The 16,563-nt window shown below is 31.7% G+C and overlaps 1 protein-coding gene across 1 annotated transcript; it reads left to right on the forward strand.

Annotated features, from left to right (window-relative positions):
- The first annotated feature begins 2,800 nt into the window (after positions 1 to 2,800).
- Positions 2,801 to 15,115, forward strand: LOTGIDRAFT_237548 (hypothetical protein). Its single transcript, XM_009046970.1, has 15 exons — positions 2,801 to 2,952; positions 3,976 to 4,066; positions 4,834 to 5,027; positions 5,427 to 5,537; positions 6,053 to 6,186; positions 6,701 to 6,821; positions 7,731 to 7,848; positions 8,344 to 8,420; positions 8,648 to 8,824; positions 9,282 to 9,402; positions 10,079 to 10,269; positions 11,194 to 11,295; positions 12,254 to 12,463; positions 13,758 to 13,812; positions 13,986 to 15,115. The coding sequence occupies exons 1-15, from the start codon at positions 2,857 to 2,859 to the stop codon at positions 14,174 to 14,176; spliced, it is 1,989 nt and encodes a 662-aa protein (XP_009045218.1). The 5' UTR covers positions 2,801 to 2,856; the 3' UTR covers positions 14,177 to 15,115.
- The last annotated feature ends 1,448 nt before the right edge of the window (positions 15,116 to 16,563 follow it).

Consider the following 16,563-nt stretch of genomic DNA (forward strand, 5'->3'; position numbering starts at 1 on the left):
TACACGAGCGGTTGGACCAATACTGGATGATTTTTTAACTGCGTCTGGTCATACAAGACTATATTAGAATTTATATATTGTAATGAATGCTTTAAGTTCTAAGAAACTTTTGAGAAAGAAACTATAAGAAACCCCGTTTCTTTTATCAAAAGGTACAACAAACAGTCAACTGTAACACAGGCTGTGTCAGCCATTTACATCCGTTGATGACTTCATAAACAAATTTATTTGAAAATGTTCTTTGTTGGAATGTTACTAGAATCTAATTCCATTTCAAAGGTGAATGAATGACATAGGATACAACCAAAGAGATTTTAAAAATGGTTTTCATTAAAATCCATTTTCACCCTTTTAAGTTTGATTCTTTCAATTCTAAACTATTAAAATTAAGCATTTTCTTATAATATATTATATTACATTAAGAGCTACAGATGCTGCTTGAAACCAAAAGATGCCCCCAAAGTTATATCAAGAAATTCCTAGAAAACCTCTTTACAACCCTTTTAATTTTAACAAATTAACACTGAATTTCAACCCACCTTTTTTAATCTTTTCCTGTATTAATATAGCTTCTTCTATACTTTTCCTTTTCTCTTCTTTCCTTTTCAGCTTCTTCAATTTCTTCTTCTTTTTACGCTTTTTCTTTCTTCGCCTTTCTTCTTCTGATGATGAAGAAGAGGAGGAAGAGGAGGAGGAGGAGGAAGATGAAACCTTTGATCTAAAAGAAAACATTAGGAACATTATTTATGTGGACTCTCTAAAGATTGGATGATGTAAAAAAAACATAGGCTTGCGGAAAGTCTCGCAAGCGAATACGCCCACCAGTAGCTTGATAAAGAGCTTAATGTGAACGGTAAAACAAACTCTATATCGTAGCACAAGCCAAAAAAGTGAAAAAACGCAATATCAGAGTTTTATGCGATATCTCTGAAGAAAATCATCGGATCCTCACCAAATTCAATAGTTCACATCTTCATAATGATATTGACACACATACAAAAGATCAAAAGAATCTATAGAAGTACTAGGAATGTACGAAAATCGCATAATTCCTTCAAAAATAACTCGTATAGATATCTTTCCTATATATGGCAGTGTCTCAAGAAAAAAAAGAACTTGTCATTATAATTTTCAAACCTTTGTTGTCAACACTATTACTGATTGGCATAGCTAAAAATAATTCCTGTTTCTGAGACTAAACTATGATTGATCAAAAAAAAATCCATACATAACAACTTCTTAAATTTCAAATAAACCATTATGATTCAAGTTCTGTTTTAATATTTCTTAATAAACTCTTATTAAGTTTAGGTTCCTAAATATTAAGGGCAAGATACTTTTAGTTAAAACATTCATATAAGGTAAGGGACACATTTCTCAAAATTTTACCCTGTGCCATTGTCTTCTGTTGAATAGTAACTTGATACCTAATCTGTAGATTTTGGTTCTATAGTCTTTTCTCAAAAACCAGTACATAAACATAAATTTAATTTAAGATAAATTACTAACAGAAAAGTTCAACAGGACCTTTTTCTATGTTTTGACTTCTTTGAATCATGTTTTCTGTGTTTTTTTCTTTTCCTGTCATCTGAGGAATCACTTGAACTTGAATCTGTGGAGGTTGAACTATCTCTTTTCCTCTTCTTAGACTTTGACGAATGTCTTCTTTTTTTAATTACTTCATGATCCATTTCTAAAATGAAATGAAATTATAGAATAATTTTTATTGATTTTGTGAGGATATTATGTACCCTTATCGCTTTGAAAAGATACCAAATTTCTCAGGTCTTTTTTATGTGATAAGAACCCTAATATAAGTATTCCGATTTCTATAGCTTAAATCTTAAAATGTGCATAATTTTAATCTTGATTTTTATTTTTATTGCATAGTTTTTTCTGGTTGAAGTTTTTGCAAGTTTTTTTTTTTCCAAAAAAAATGTCCTAGAAAAAAATGTGTGTGTTCTACGTGTAAAGTTTGACGAAATTCAATAACGCATGATATTCCTCATTATAATCAATAAACATTAAGCACACATTGACATTGTGTCTTCAAAATTTGTTTTTACACAAGACAATTTTCAGCCAAAATTTGTGACTTTGCTGAGTTGATTTGAAATTTCTAGGAGAGAAATGTGTTTCTTTTCAAAGTAAACTTACAAACAAAAGATTATATTTTCATCAACCCAAATACATTCTAATACTAGCAGTACTATTTCAAGTCTTAAGAAATATCGAAAAAATTCAAGAAACCTTTTTGATTTGCTTAGACTAGATCTATAATTGATTATATTTGTAAACGTGTACTCATTACTGTGTCTGTAAAAATTAGTGAAGACGAAGACGATGACACATAACAGTATAACACAATAATAACACAATTTGTGGAGCAGAAAAAAACTCTACAAATCCGTTTAGAGACAGGACACCCATGATTGAACTCTTGACATCATGTCAATAATACCTGAAGGTGTTGAAAATTCTCACAGGTCATTAATTTTCATTTTTCTTGCTGCCATTTTATTAACTTGTTTTGCGGAATTATCTCGGATGTGAAACGAAAGAGATTTTGGGCGGGTTTTTTTTACCAAAACACGAGTTAGTTTTATATCACATCTCAGAAATATTTCAATTTGAGCTACGTACTTTACAATATTATTGGATTTGAATCAAGTTATATTCTTACTACAGACTTAAAGAGTTGATTCGTTTTGGTTACATCTGAATATTATTTATTTTTTGTCAAGCCTAGTAGCAGATATATCCCAAAATGCACCATTTAGCGTCAAAATGGCTGCCAAAAAACTAAACAAGCTTCTGGTCGTGAAATTTTAGTTATTTGTCGCATGTTTTCTGAGAATGACCACAGTAAACACTATCTCTGCTTCCTCGGCGTTCGAAACGCAACTGAAAACTTTGTGTCTCAAAGAATTTCCATGTGGTGGGGGATCATGGGTAAGAAGGTTCTTCATCAATGTTCAACTATTTCTTGCCATTTCACTACTACTACTAGCCCACTTCCACTTCTCTTCCCAGTCTTAGACCACAATGAGTTGAAAATATTTTGATATCATTTAACAAATATTAAAATGTCCAATTTGTGGAGTGTCTTGAGAAGTTCGAGTTGAGGTCCAATTTTACATCCATAAAGTTTCTCATAAAATCACTCATTTAGGACAGAAAATTTCCCCCTCCTAAATTCATATTGTCATGTAATTATTTTTTTCTGTTTACATTTCCTTCAACCCAAAACCATTCTAAGACTCTAAGTATTATTTTGGAGTTGTTTCATACATTTATCTAATCCTAAGCTTATATTTTATATATGGTAGCAAGTTTTTGCTCTGTTGTGTGAGGTGTTACTTAAAAAAATCTTAAGGAAGGAAAATACCAAACTAAAGTACACACAAAGTAAAGTTCAGGTTTCACTCCAATCTACCAAAAAAATAAGTCGGATGAAAAATTGAAAATCTGGCTTTGAACTGATTGCCTATGCAAAATGTTTGTTTCAAGAACCTCAATTATCGGTGATGTCCGTAAAGTAAGAGCTGTTATGAATTGTCCTGTCTTCTATTATAACTTATAAAAGGCTGTTTTAGCATACTTTACAGTTTTGATGATCACAGGACAGTTGTGCCATTTTGGGGGGTTGATTTGAATCTAGAAAATATGTAAAAGTTATAGTCTTCATAAGTACAAGACATGTACGAAACTCAAAAATACTTCAAACTATGAATTTTAACATTCAAACTCAGATAATTCTGGACACACACAGATTTGAAGGCTCAAATATTCTAGTTTCTGAGACTTAAGTATCATTGGTCAAAGGAATAATATTCTAGTACCTGTAAATACTCTTGGTAGATTCTACTCTAATGGAATCTTCAAGCTTTTTGCAAGTGTGAAAACATTGACATTTTTGTCAAAAATTGATGCTGTGAAATATTATGTCAAAGCTGATTTATATTAATATTTCAGAGAACGAAGACACAACCAGTACTGGTGTCATCAGTCAAAGTAGAAAAAAATCGAGAAGATATTGAAAACTACTTCACTGTTACATTAAAAGGTTTCATAACAGTGTTTTTAATTTTTTTTTTTTTCTATGAAGTTTTTGGATAAATAATGTCAAATAACAATTTTTGGCAGTATTTTTTGAAATGTTAAATTTGAAAAAATCTAGCACCTGTCGATTCTGACTACTGAAAATTGCCATTGTACCAAGCACAATTAATTATGACCTTCAGCATCATATGTAAAATATTTGGGATTCAAACAGAATATGCAATGAAGTAGACAAGTAAGCTTACTACTCGCTATTTTCTTGTCCAGTATATAGTTGTCCAGTTGTATTTGAAATGAAAAGACAAAAAAATTTTTCACAAGGATAACACCACTGGTCTTTGGTGAAACTCTTTTACGTTGATATTTCTCAGATAATCCATACACATTTAAAGCTGGGTTATCTGGAATAATGAAGAAGATGATTCATTAGGTCACCAGATTTTGACATCCTGATTGACATTGCATGACCAACTTGGGTTGGACATAACAAAACACATGATGTCAAAGTTCTTACAGTCTTACTAACTGTTCTACAGCTCATCTGCTGAGGCTCTTGGCTATTTGCTTTCAAAATCATAAAAAGTGTCATTAGTCCTTAGTGACTGTTATGACTATTTTGTAATTCAGTTATGTTTCATTCATATAATGTAGGTGAACTTTTCTGAACCATTACAGAATGCTCTATACCTGGTATAAAATAAATTAGGCAAGAAAAATTCAGCTTAATGTAACAAGAATGTCTTCAATAATTTCTTCTCATTGATTTTGCAGACTATGGAGCAGAAACAGAGAAAACTGAGTCGTTACAAGAGTATGTGAACTCCAAATTTTCACCATGGCATTTAGATTACAGTTGGAGTGAAGAAGCTAAAACATTACGTGAAATAGCTGTCAAATCTCCATGGTTAATAGATGATAGATTTGTTTTGAATCATTTCAAGACGTTACGAATTGTTGATAAAAATGTAAGTAAAATATATTTAGGATTTGTGCACGACTTTATAGAAATTTTTTTGACACTGGATTCTATGTTCAGTAACAGTCAGGTGTAACATACTTTATGAAATGACAAATATTGCATGAATTCATACCACATAAAAAAAAAGGGAATAATTTGCGGACAATGTAAGTTTACTCAAAATGATCAAATTCCCTTGATATTAAAGCCGATTTCTTGAATTCCTAATACATCAATAGGTCATGAAATTTAGACTTTAGAGGGAATATTAATGAGATATCAGTCAGATTTAATGATTGAGAGTGAATTAGTTACTGTCAAATATGGGTCATTAATATGGGATATTATCTAAAAGCACTGCAATAGTTTTCAGATAAGTACTTTTATTCTTTTTTTTCTCCTCTAGGTTACAGAAGTTGATGATCTATTACTAGAGTTGAGAAATTTAGAAAACTTAACATTGAGTGCTAATTTGATCACATCTATCAATTCAAGAAATCTACCAGTATCATTAAAGGTAAGTTTTATACGCCCACATGATAATCTATGTGGTTGTATATAGAAAGCATCATAGAAGCTACAGCTTTCATTAAATTTGGATGAAACTTGGTATATTAAAGTTAGATACCGGTAACACAAGTTATAATTAAACAACGTTTTGGTGAAATACAATATCATGTCTTAACTTCTACTTTGTGAGTGTATGTTAACTTGCCTTGTCTATATTATTTCTAATTTTTTTTTACCTATGGCCACTCTTTTAAGATAGTCAGAAAGGGGAGTGAACTCTTTACAGGTTGTTCCAGATACTAATTTTTATCAATCTCGAATCAATTATTTGACAAGATCTCAAATAAAGCCTCTGCGTATTAGATATACAGTCCTCATCAGGACCAAAAATGGGTATTCAAATATTAATCTTACAATATACAAAAGGCGTGTTGATCTTGCAGAGGCTGAATTTCCTTTGCAGTTAATATTCTATATTATATAAAATTTTGCTATTTTAACCCTTTATGTTTTCTATTGTAGGTTTTAGAACTATGTGCCAATGAAATTCGTGATTTATCATCATTATGTATCAAGCCGCCACCAAATCTCTCACATCTTGGTTTAGGTTTTAATAGAGTATCTTATATTGGTGATTATATCACAGGAGATTATTGGTAAGTTGGTTACATTGTTTTTTGTTAAAATCAATAGGACACTTTTTGAAAAGCTCTCAATTGTTTAAAGGTTATTGTCATTTTATTATTCCTCTTGCCATGTATATCTAAATGTATAACCTGCCTACAAAAGAGTCCAAAAAGCTTTAATTTTTCAGACCTTGTTACAGACCTACACAAAAAAAAGTTAGTTTGCTTTCTATGTTTTAATTTGAAATGATGGCAAACCCAACTTTTGATTTTCATTATGAAAAGAGATACCAATAAGGGAAATGATCAGATGATAACACTAAAAGGTTGCATTTTATACCTCTAAACTTTTTAATAGTTAATTGCATATTTATGAATAATTTCTTATTTTTTTGGATTTATCAGATTATATAAGGATCCTGTTATGTTATTTATGACACCAGGTATATCTACTGATGAATATATGCTCTTATTGACCAAGTTTAAAATTCTTAAATTTTATGTTCATTCTAAGACCTTGTAATTAGTATGCTTTTTATTTCAGGCCAGCTTTATTGTCCCTAGATTTATGCAATAATAATTTAACTGATTTATTAGATGTTGTCAGAAAATTAGGAACGTTACCAAAATTACGAAATTTAATTTTACAAGGAAACCCGTTATCTGTAAGTTCATACTTTTTGAGGAAGATTATACTTAAGTAAAATTCTAGGCAATGGCTTCTATTGTCACAGATGTCATATTGTATGGCCTAAACTACATGTAGTTACAAGATATTTGTTTAAGTTGACAATTTTACGAATGTGCAGCTGGTAAACTTTTGATTATAAAATTATCTGTTATAACTCATAATTTTATGTTGGTATAATATCAAAAAGATTTATTAAGTTACTGTAACAAAAAAAAAACTAGGTAACAGTCAGTATTTTTTCAATAAATTTGAAAACAATGTGAAAAATACAGAAATATACAAATATTTCTACTAAGAATATCAGAATAGTAATAGTCAGTAAGCATTTGAGCACTTCCAGGAAATTAATTCTAATTTAGACATATGCACTAGTGTTTATTTTTGACACAAAAAATCATCAAATTTTAGAATTGATTGGGGTTTATAGAAGATACTCCCCTCTCTCCTATAAAAGCACTGGCCAAGATCTCAAGAGAAGAACATATATTAAGTGAAAAGTGAACGCCGACATCATCCAGTTATTTCACCGAGTGTAGCTATAAGGGGAAGTTTTATAGCACAGTCGGTTAGAGCGTTGGTTCTTAACATGACGTCATTTGCTTGGTTACGCCGGGCAAATGGCCGCTTTGGGTTCAATCCTCCCTCGGCGTTTGATAGTCGGACAACCTTGAATAGCCTAAGTCATCTTCACTCATAATTCCAATCCACTCAGCTGTAAATGGGGATGGATAAACCGGAAAAGATCAATGCCAAGAGGTTAGGCCAAGGACCAGCTGGTAGAAAGAATCTTTAACTGTGAACCTAAGTTTTTATCCTTGTAAAATATAGTTCTTTCTTTCTTACTTAAAACTCATGTTTTTTTTTTATTTTTGTTATATTGTAGTTTATACCAGGTTATAGAGGTTATATTATTGACAGTTTAAGAAAATTATATATATTAGATGATCTGATGATTTCTGCTGATGAAAAACATCATTTTAAAGGTCTGGCACGAAGAAGAGGTATGTGTTTTATTTATAACTAGCAAGTAATTAGATCACTAATAATCATCTCTCAATAAATTGTTCTTTTGATTTTAAAGATGGATTTCCTTATTTTCATTTATTTGAGTTTTTTGTATTTTCCAAGCCTTTCAAGTCCATATACATTTCTTTCGATTATCATTATAAACACCAATGATAAGATAGTTGTGCTTGATTTTACCGAGGCTCTGTGTGCTACAGGCTGTGCATGTTAAAGATCCCCCGATAGTTAGAAATTGAAAAGAGCAGGCTTATGCCGCTGTCGTGGCAAAACTTCCCTCATTTGACCCTGCATGGCGTTGTCCGTCTTCATTAGCCCACATGGTGCAGAAAAGTAGGACGTAAAACTCCATTCATTTCATTTCATTTTGATTTTACTTCTATCAAATGTTAATAAATAGCAAAATTGATCCTCACAAAAACTCATTTACCCATGACATGCAATGTACTTTTATAGCACGGTTGTCTTTGTAGAGTATATATTAGATGAAGCTAAGTTAACATTGTCAGTATCCTATCTTAAAGGTTTACCTGTACCAGAGGAATTAAAGGTAAGATATTATTGTTTGACTTTGCCAGCTGATAGAATTTGATTTCAATTGGTTATAATTCAGTAGCTAAATACATAGCTATTTTGATAAAGTGAACCACAATCTAATCTAATTATTGATAATGGAGTGTTGTTGTAACAATGGTGACGTTCCAATGCTTTTTTGTTATCAGGTTGGTTTTGAATATAGAATTCTTTCATTTGAATTATCTCCCTTTTACTATATAGAATCCAGAAGAACAACCAGAATATCCTATTATAGAGAGACGTTATTATATTCAGTTTGAATTCCTTGAAGACAGTAGTGGCAAGTCTCATATTTGTCTCATACCACAGGATGATGCTCTAACAGATATGTCTATACAGTTAGAATCACCAAGACATGCTGATGATACTTCTATAATGGTAGGTAGTCTAATTTGTTACAATATATTGACTGAGTTGTCTGAACAAAGTGTGACTCACATCTTAAACAAACAGTCCAGACTTGTATCAAGTGTGGACACCAGAACAAGAAATATTTCAGTACGGTTGCGGGCTGAAAAGGGTCAGTTTTGACTGTAGATCGACAGTATGAAACTCTTGAGTAACAGCATGTTTCAGGTTCTGTTTTAATATTTCTATATCTACAATTGTTGTATTTAACAGAAAAATATTTTGTTATTGTATATCATAAATCATAATGATATATGTATAAACTTAAGTCAAATTAACTTTTTATTTAAAAGTGATAGCAAACATATCTTCTTTGACCCCACGGTCTAAAGTGAAATTTGTCCCTTCAGAATGAAGAATCTGGGTAAGATTTGTACCCTAGGATACAGAAGCTGCCTTGAGTAAGGTTTTATATGTTTATTTCTAGCACTCTGATGTTATTGGTAGTGAACAGATGGATGATGATAAAGATAAATTAATGGAAAAGAATGTTTATTTTAATAGTCAGCCTGATCTAAAGAATCTAGAAACTGCTAGAGAGTACACTGGTAAGACTATTTACCTTCAAGTCATTATTTAGTAAGCTTAAAGCTAATATGTCTGTTTTAAATGGATTGTAAAGAGGTTTTCTAAATTTTGTATGTGTATCAGGGACAATGATTTGCACCATTCCAATTTTCAATCAGACGTCTGTGGTTATAATAATTTTACTTAAAGTAAGTGTTTTATGACATCACCTCCGCAAATGTCTTATGTGATACAAGCAAATTTTGCAGGGGTGAAACACTTAGTTTAAGTGGAGTTGCAGGAACCACAAACACCGGATTGAGAATTGGAATGGTGCAAATTGATGCTATCAGTGTCCACGATACGCATATAAAATTTAGAAAACCTCTTTACAATCCCTTTAAGCTTTTATAGACATTGAATTTTTCTGCTTTACCAGAAAATTTGCCATAAGATTTCTGTATCTCTTTTCAAAATGGAAAACGAAATATCCTCTACAAATAAATAAAAATGAATTACTGAAACAGCAGTTAAAGAAACTCAAATTTACAAGCTATTTTTTTCTTTCTACCATTTTGATTAAAGATCTGAGTGACTAATCAACATCTATCTTATTGAATACAAAATTAATGTCAGAATTTGTTCTGAAAAGTTCCAAATTTAAAAAAAAATAAAAACTGTTTTGTTTTGAACTGTAATAAAATACTTAATTTTAAGGAGTTGAAGATGTTGGTGTAACAGAAGATGAATTATCTAAACCAATAAAACTAGCTCCAATATGTACAGATAAATTACCTTGGGCAGAAGAACTAGAGGTCAACTGGTCACAGAGTTTTATAAGAGATAATCTCATTGCTCTCAGAGATTTCTTTCAACAAGGCATGGATTTTTCTATCATTGAACAAGTGGTATGTAGTTTTTAAGTCTTAGATTTGGACACAGTATTTTTGTGAGTGTTTTTTAAAAATTTCTGCATAAAATGGACCTTCATGAAAACAGATTTTGCCTTAATGATTAAGTGTTTTTAGATGTTTTTGTACCTTCTGATAGAGTTAAATTTCAACTTTCTCAAATACTTTTCAAGAATTAAATGTGCCCTCACACTATAGTGATCACTAGAATAAAAATAGCGGTCAGAAAATTTAATTGCAACTCTCATGCAACTGAGTTACATTATTTACAACCATGCACAACTGGTAATCACTGTGGTGGGAGGATCCCTTTAATCCTAAATCAGGATCTAGTAATTCATCAAAAACAACACCAGTTAAAAGGGGCATTACACTTTTTTTGTAATTCATTTTCATTATCAAAAACGTCTTAAATTATATTGATATTTCTATAGTATGCTATTTATATCTATGTATCTACTTGATCAAACTGAATTTATTTCAAAAGGTTTAATTAAAAAAATCTAAAATTAAGCGTTTATTAAAATGCATACAGTAGTTTTCTAACAGCTTCTAAAAAGCTTAATAAACTTAATTTTACGTAATGTTTTGGTGTTAAAAAAATTAATGGCTGAAATTTTTTAGTTAATCTTTCAGATACGTTAAGGGACATGTTTCAACCCACAAAATAGCGGAATGTCCCTTTTTATCACTGTCAGTATGTTAACATGGATGCTATAACTGTCTAAAACAGCTTGTATAGCAAATATATAGTAAACATTATAACTGTCATGTCTGTATAATAATAAAGCTTAAATAACTGTACATTTCCCTGGTTGATGTGCTATGCTTTTGAATTGACATACCCATATATTCGTGTAGTGCACAATTTTGTTGTTGTGTCAACTCTTTCAAACATTTTATATACATAATCTCTGTCAGGTATTGTGTTATCCACAAGAAGAAGATACTGGCTCCAGTACACCAGCTAGTAGCAGAAAAAATGATAAAAATGCTACAGGTAAAGGTGATAAAAAGGCCAAGGTTAGTGGCACAGTTTCAGTCCTCACTATAATCTTTTTTCTTTTCAGCTACTCTTACTTTTTTTCTAATCGGCCCAGTTGCAGATGGGTGTAGATAATCAGGACCTTGTTGTAAGCCTGGCCACGTATTCTCGAAACGATCTTAGTGCTAGGACATCCTAGGATCAATGTTAGAAGATAAGAACCTAGGACATCCTAGAATCAATGCTAAATGATAAGAACCTAGGACATCCTAGAATCAGTGCTAAAAGATAAGAATCTAGGACATCCTTGAATCAATGCTAAAAGATAAGAACCTAGGACATTCTAGAATCAATGTTAAAAGATAAGAACCTAGGACATCCTAGAATCAATGCTAAAAGATAAGAACCTAGGACATCCTAGAATCAATGTTACAAGATAAGAACCTAGGACATTCTAGAATCAATGTTACAAGATAAGAACCTAGGACATTCCAGAATCAATGCTAAAAGATAAGAACCTAGGACATCCTAGAATCAATGCTAAAAGATAAGAACCTAGGACATCCTAGAATCAATGTTACAAGATAAGAACCTAGGACATTCTAGAATCAATGCTAAAAGATAAGAACCTAGGACATTCTAGAATCAATGCTAAAAGATAAGAACCTAGGACATTCTAGAATCAATGCTAAAAGATAAGAGCCTAGGACATTCTAGAATCAATGCTAAAAGATAAGAACCTCAGACATTTTAGCACTAATATCGAGAATACATGGCCCGGTTCCTCATTTGACAATGAAACAGGTTGGAGAAAATGGAGTCAATTCAGAATTTCTCTTTGAAAAACATTTCCAGACTTTGTTGCCTTAAAACCAGAGGGAAGAAAAAACTTAATATTCCTCATTTCTGCAATCTGGATATACATTTCCTCTTTTTGACTAAAGCAACTGTCCAAAGATTGATTTTCTCAAAGGAACATTTCATGTAATATTTTAGGGAGGCAAACCTGAGAAAGAAGACAAAAAGAAAAAGAAAAAAGAACCAGAAGTAGAGCTCAAAAGAATGCCCCCTCAGCTGAATACACTGGCCACATTCCATATTAATTTGGATGAATTCTTAGAAGGTGAATTTAACTATCAGTCTGTATTTACAAAAGGTAATACAGAAAGAGCTTCCACAGTGAAAAGTTCTGAACATGGCAAGAAGGTAGGCATGCAATTTCAAAGTAACATTTCCGGAATTGTATATCATTATACAAGTTCTTCTCAATAGTCATAATTACATTTGCATTCTTGATCACTTAAAATTGTATAGAACAGGAAAATAATGAGTTTTTAACAGTTAGTAGAATGTAAAAAGGTTTCCCATTTTCAGTGATGGGTACAGTCTGGAGGCAAAAAATACAATCAGGGAAATTGGATTCATGAGCAATTGTGGAATATGATTTATATCACAGTCAAGTAACCTAATTTCGTGCTAACCTATTTTTCGTGCATTTCCGGAAATGATTAATAATTTACATGTGCAACCTTGCGTGACCTCTGCATTTGCTTTTTTTGATAAACATGTGTTATCTCTACAATATCATCTATTAGAATGAATTCAGTAGTTTCAAGCAAGGTAAAATGTATTAATGTATACTTTGACAAATACAAAATGGCGGATTTCAGTTATTACCAAACGTCACCATTTTTTACAGCCGAATTTCCTTATAATCCCAAGCGGATTCCAAATATCGTCTGCTAGAATGTAGTCCAACGAATGAAGTCACGTGATCAATTAGCGGATTCCGTGTTCTTTGGAACACAAAGTGGTCCATATTCTTTACCTTGTTTCAGTGACTTTTAGCAATAAATCACGCTATGTATCTTATTTTGTCAGTCACTATTTTTTTTTTTAAATTGTGTTCTTTGAAGGAATTGTCACTAGTTATAACTAATTGATATTAAAGATAAATACTAAGAAGTTAATTAAACCACCCGATATCCATACAACGTGTTTTTCTCGACTTATTTATAGATCAAACATTGTACACGAAAATAGATGACGCATTCTGCCACATTTGTCGAGTTGGTTGCTCATGAAATATGGGTCAAAGTGAAGGATTCATAAAGAAAATCCAAACAAACAAATTTTAATTATTTTGTAGAATATCTGAGGTCACATCTTAGACATAAAAAAAAAATTCTGTTTTTTTAACATTGACAAAATTCGGTGTTGAATCCTTATATCCACGAAAATAGGTTACACCACTGTATCTTTGCAAATGGACATCCGTTACAAAAAATGTGGTTTTCTAATAACCATTAAGTCTAAAGCGATAGATGAATTAAGAAAGATTACCATAAAAGATTTTTTTATAAAAATTAGTTACCTGATTCAGTTCCATTGGATTTCATAATCTTATTCCAGCTTAGTTGAATGATGAAATCTTAAACATTGAAAATACACTTTTAGTTATTAAATTTTGAATTTTCAAATTATCTGTGTTGTATTGAAGGATGATAAAAAAGATAAAAAGAAACCAACATCAGCCAAAGCAGGAAAAGATAAAGGTAAAGATAAAGGTAATACTAATTTTACACCATTTTACTACACAGACTGAAGTAAGGAAAGCTGACAAATTTGACCAACATAGCGATCTAGATACTTCCCGTGTCTCTCTACTTGCTGCCCTGTTGTGGTCTACATATTTTGCTTTCTTCTAATCAGGCATTTATAATTCTAGATGCAAGAAAGAGTGCAACAAGTAAAGGAAAAGATGATAAAAAAGGAAAAGCCAAACCGTCTGTTGCTCCAGTTGAAGAAGGGGAGGAAACTCTACCACCACCTCCATTAGAGCTTCAAGTCTCTGTTGATCTTCACCATTGGACTACAGCTATGGACTCCTTAAAAGATGAAGAAGAAAAGAACAAATAAAATTTCAAACAGAAATACTATCAGATGAAAGTTATAATTCAGGAATATGTAGAGTGTGTTTTATTTACAAACTCAATTGTGGTAAAATTGCACATATATGGTTAATTCACTTTTTCAAAAACTCTCTACTTACACTTTAAATGTTCTGGTTATGGTCTACTTGATCAGTTCCATAATTATTCACATCATAGCAGATCACCAGTTGACTATGGTTACGAAAAAGAATAGTGTTCATAGGTTGTGAATGTAATTCTCATGCAACTGAGTTGTCAGTTTGGAACTCATGGCCACTTTCATTATTTGCAACCATACACAACTGGTAATCACTGTGGTAAAAGGGCACCTTAGTGGACAACTATCATGTCAATGTCATATGAAGGTTGAAACAATGTCAAAACCGCTAATATAATATCAAATTAGTCTGAAACTGTCCTACGCTCTGGCCACATTGAGTTCTAAATTGAAATTTTCATGTCACAAATATTCAAGTTCATACCAATTGTCTTAGAATGCCTTTTCGTCCATGAATATATAAGTTTTGAAAATTTTGCACTTGAAATGAACCCACTTCATCTAATATGAAAATGACACACAGTTTGAACTGAAAATCTCACTCTATAAAGTCATAGTTTCAAATAAGTTTGTTTCCAATGGTTGGCATTTGCATCAAAGCAAAGACAATCTAAGACTCTCAGCAATATTTGGAGATTAATATTTCAATTCATACAAACATGAGAACCAAAATGTGATTTAGAACTTGATGTGGCCAGAGAGTAGATTTTTATTTTTGATATTTGGAATTCATTTTTATGTATAATATAGGTGTAACATTCTCTAACTGTGATTTTTGATATATGATATTTTATGTTATATTACGCTGTGATAAAGCAATGTTTTGTGATATTTTAATGATTATTTTAAAGAAAAATAACCCTGTTTCTTTCTTTCTTTTTCTGTTTTGGAGTTCGGGAACTCACTTCATTTGGTGTTTCTGCCTCTTAATTTTAATCAACCAAAAAAGAAAGTACTGTATCTGATCGCAGAGTGAAGCAAACATGGAAAAAGAGTCTAGTTGTGCGGATTTGGAAAAAGACCTTTGAGCAACAGGCTGTGCATCCCTGACAGTTGGGAATCACAAAAAGAGTAGGCTCCAGTCCCAGCAGAAGTCCCTTGCTTGCTTCATTAGCCCAATAAGTCTATTTCAAAACAAGATGTCCCTTTAATTTATTTATTGCCGGACAGAAAACCAAAATTTAGACAATCACAATTCTTTGAAAGTATGACAGTCCGCGTTTGAATTTTGGGATGGGCTTCGAGTATTATTGTAATTCTGTCCATCTGTGAACATTTAGCCAGACTTCCGGTTCTTCACAAACCGCCAGGGGAAGAACTGCTGTCACTTTCAGGCCATTATCATGAACATTCTTAAAGTTCGTCTTCGTTTGACTATTCGTACTTTAGTCTTAGATCAGCTGTAAGCTAATCAGTAAAAGCTCACCGTCGAAAGCCTTCAAATCCACGAGTCAATTATCCGCATTTAATAGTTATGACGGCTCATCTGTTTTTTGATAGAAATAGAAAGTGAAATTCTTAGTTTAAGGTATTTTTGAAGGAATTGTGCAATTTTCCTGCATTTACTTCTAGAGACTAAAATCAGCACCCGAAAATGGCGAATGTTTTTTTAATTTCCATCATGCATGAAAGCCGTATAGAAAGTCCTGGATTTTATGACAGTATGGATGTCCTCCTTGATTGTTTGTTTCATTTGGAGGGAAGGAAAACAGGATTTTAATCTGAGAAGTGACACGGAGGTCTCTCCATTGGTCTAAAAGTTCATCCTCGGTTATAGCGTTAGTCCTATAATGTCTTTTCTGTATATATTTTTATATCGTCAGATCTTTCGCTTTTATTCCTAAAGATTTCCAGAATTATTTAACAACCGTAAATGCAAAGCTAAGCATATCTGGAGGGGGCTTCTTCATGTCCTGGAGATATTGGTAAAGTTTTGATTATCTACCAAAAATTGCTCATGTTATGACAGTTGTACTTGAAATTTAAGTGATACGTCTTAGAATGAACATAAAATTTAAGTTCTCAAGAATGGTCAATATGAGTATATATTCTTCAGTGAAATAAACTGGTATCATAAAGTTACAACAGAATCCCTGGAAAATTGGAAAATTCCTAAAACTAAGTAGTTATTGAAAAACGTTTTACCTTAATATTAAGTGTTTTTCAATAGTTAATTGCATATTTATGGATACTTACTAAGTTTTTTGGATTTATCGGATTATATAAGGGTCCTGTTATGTTATTTATGACACTAGGTATATCTACTGATGAATATTATATGCTCTTATTGGCCAAGTTTAAAATTCTTAAATTTT

This window comes from Lottia gigantea (assembly GCF_000327385.1).
Source record: "Lottia gigantea unplaced genomic scaffold LOTGIsca_109, whole genome shotgun sequence".
In the NCBI taxonomy this organism is placed as follows: domain Eukaryota; kingdom Metazoa; phylum Mollusca; class Gastropoda; family Lottiidae; genus Lottia; species Lottia gigantea.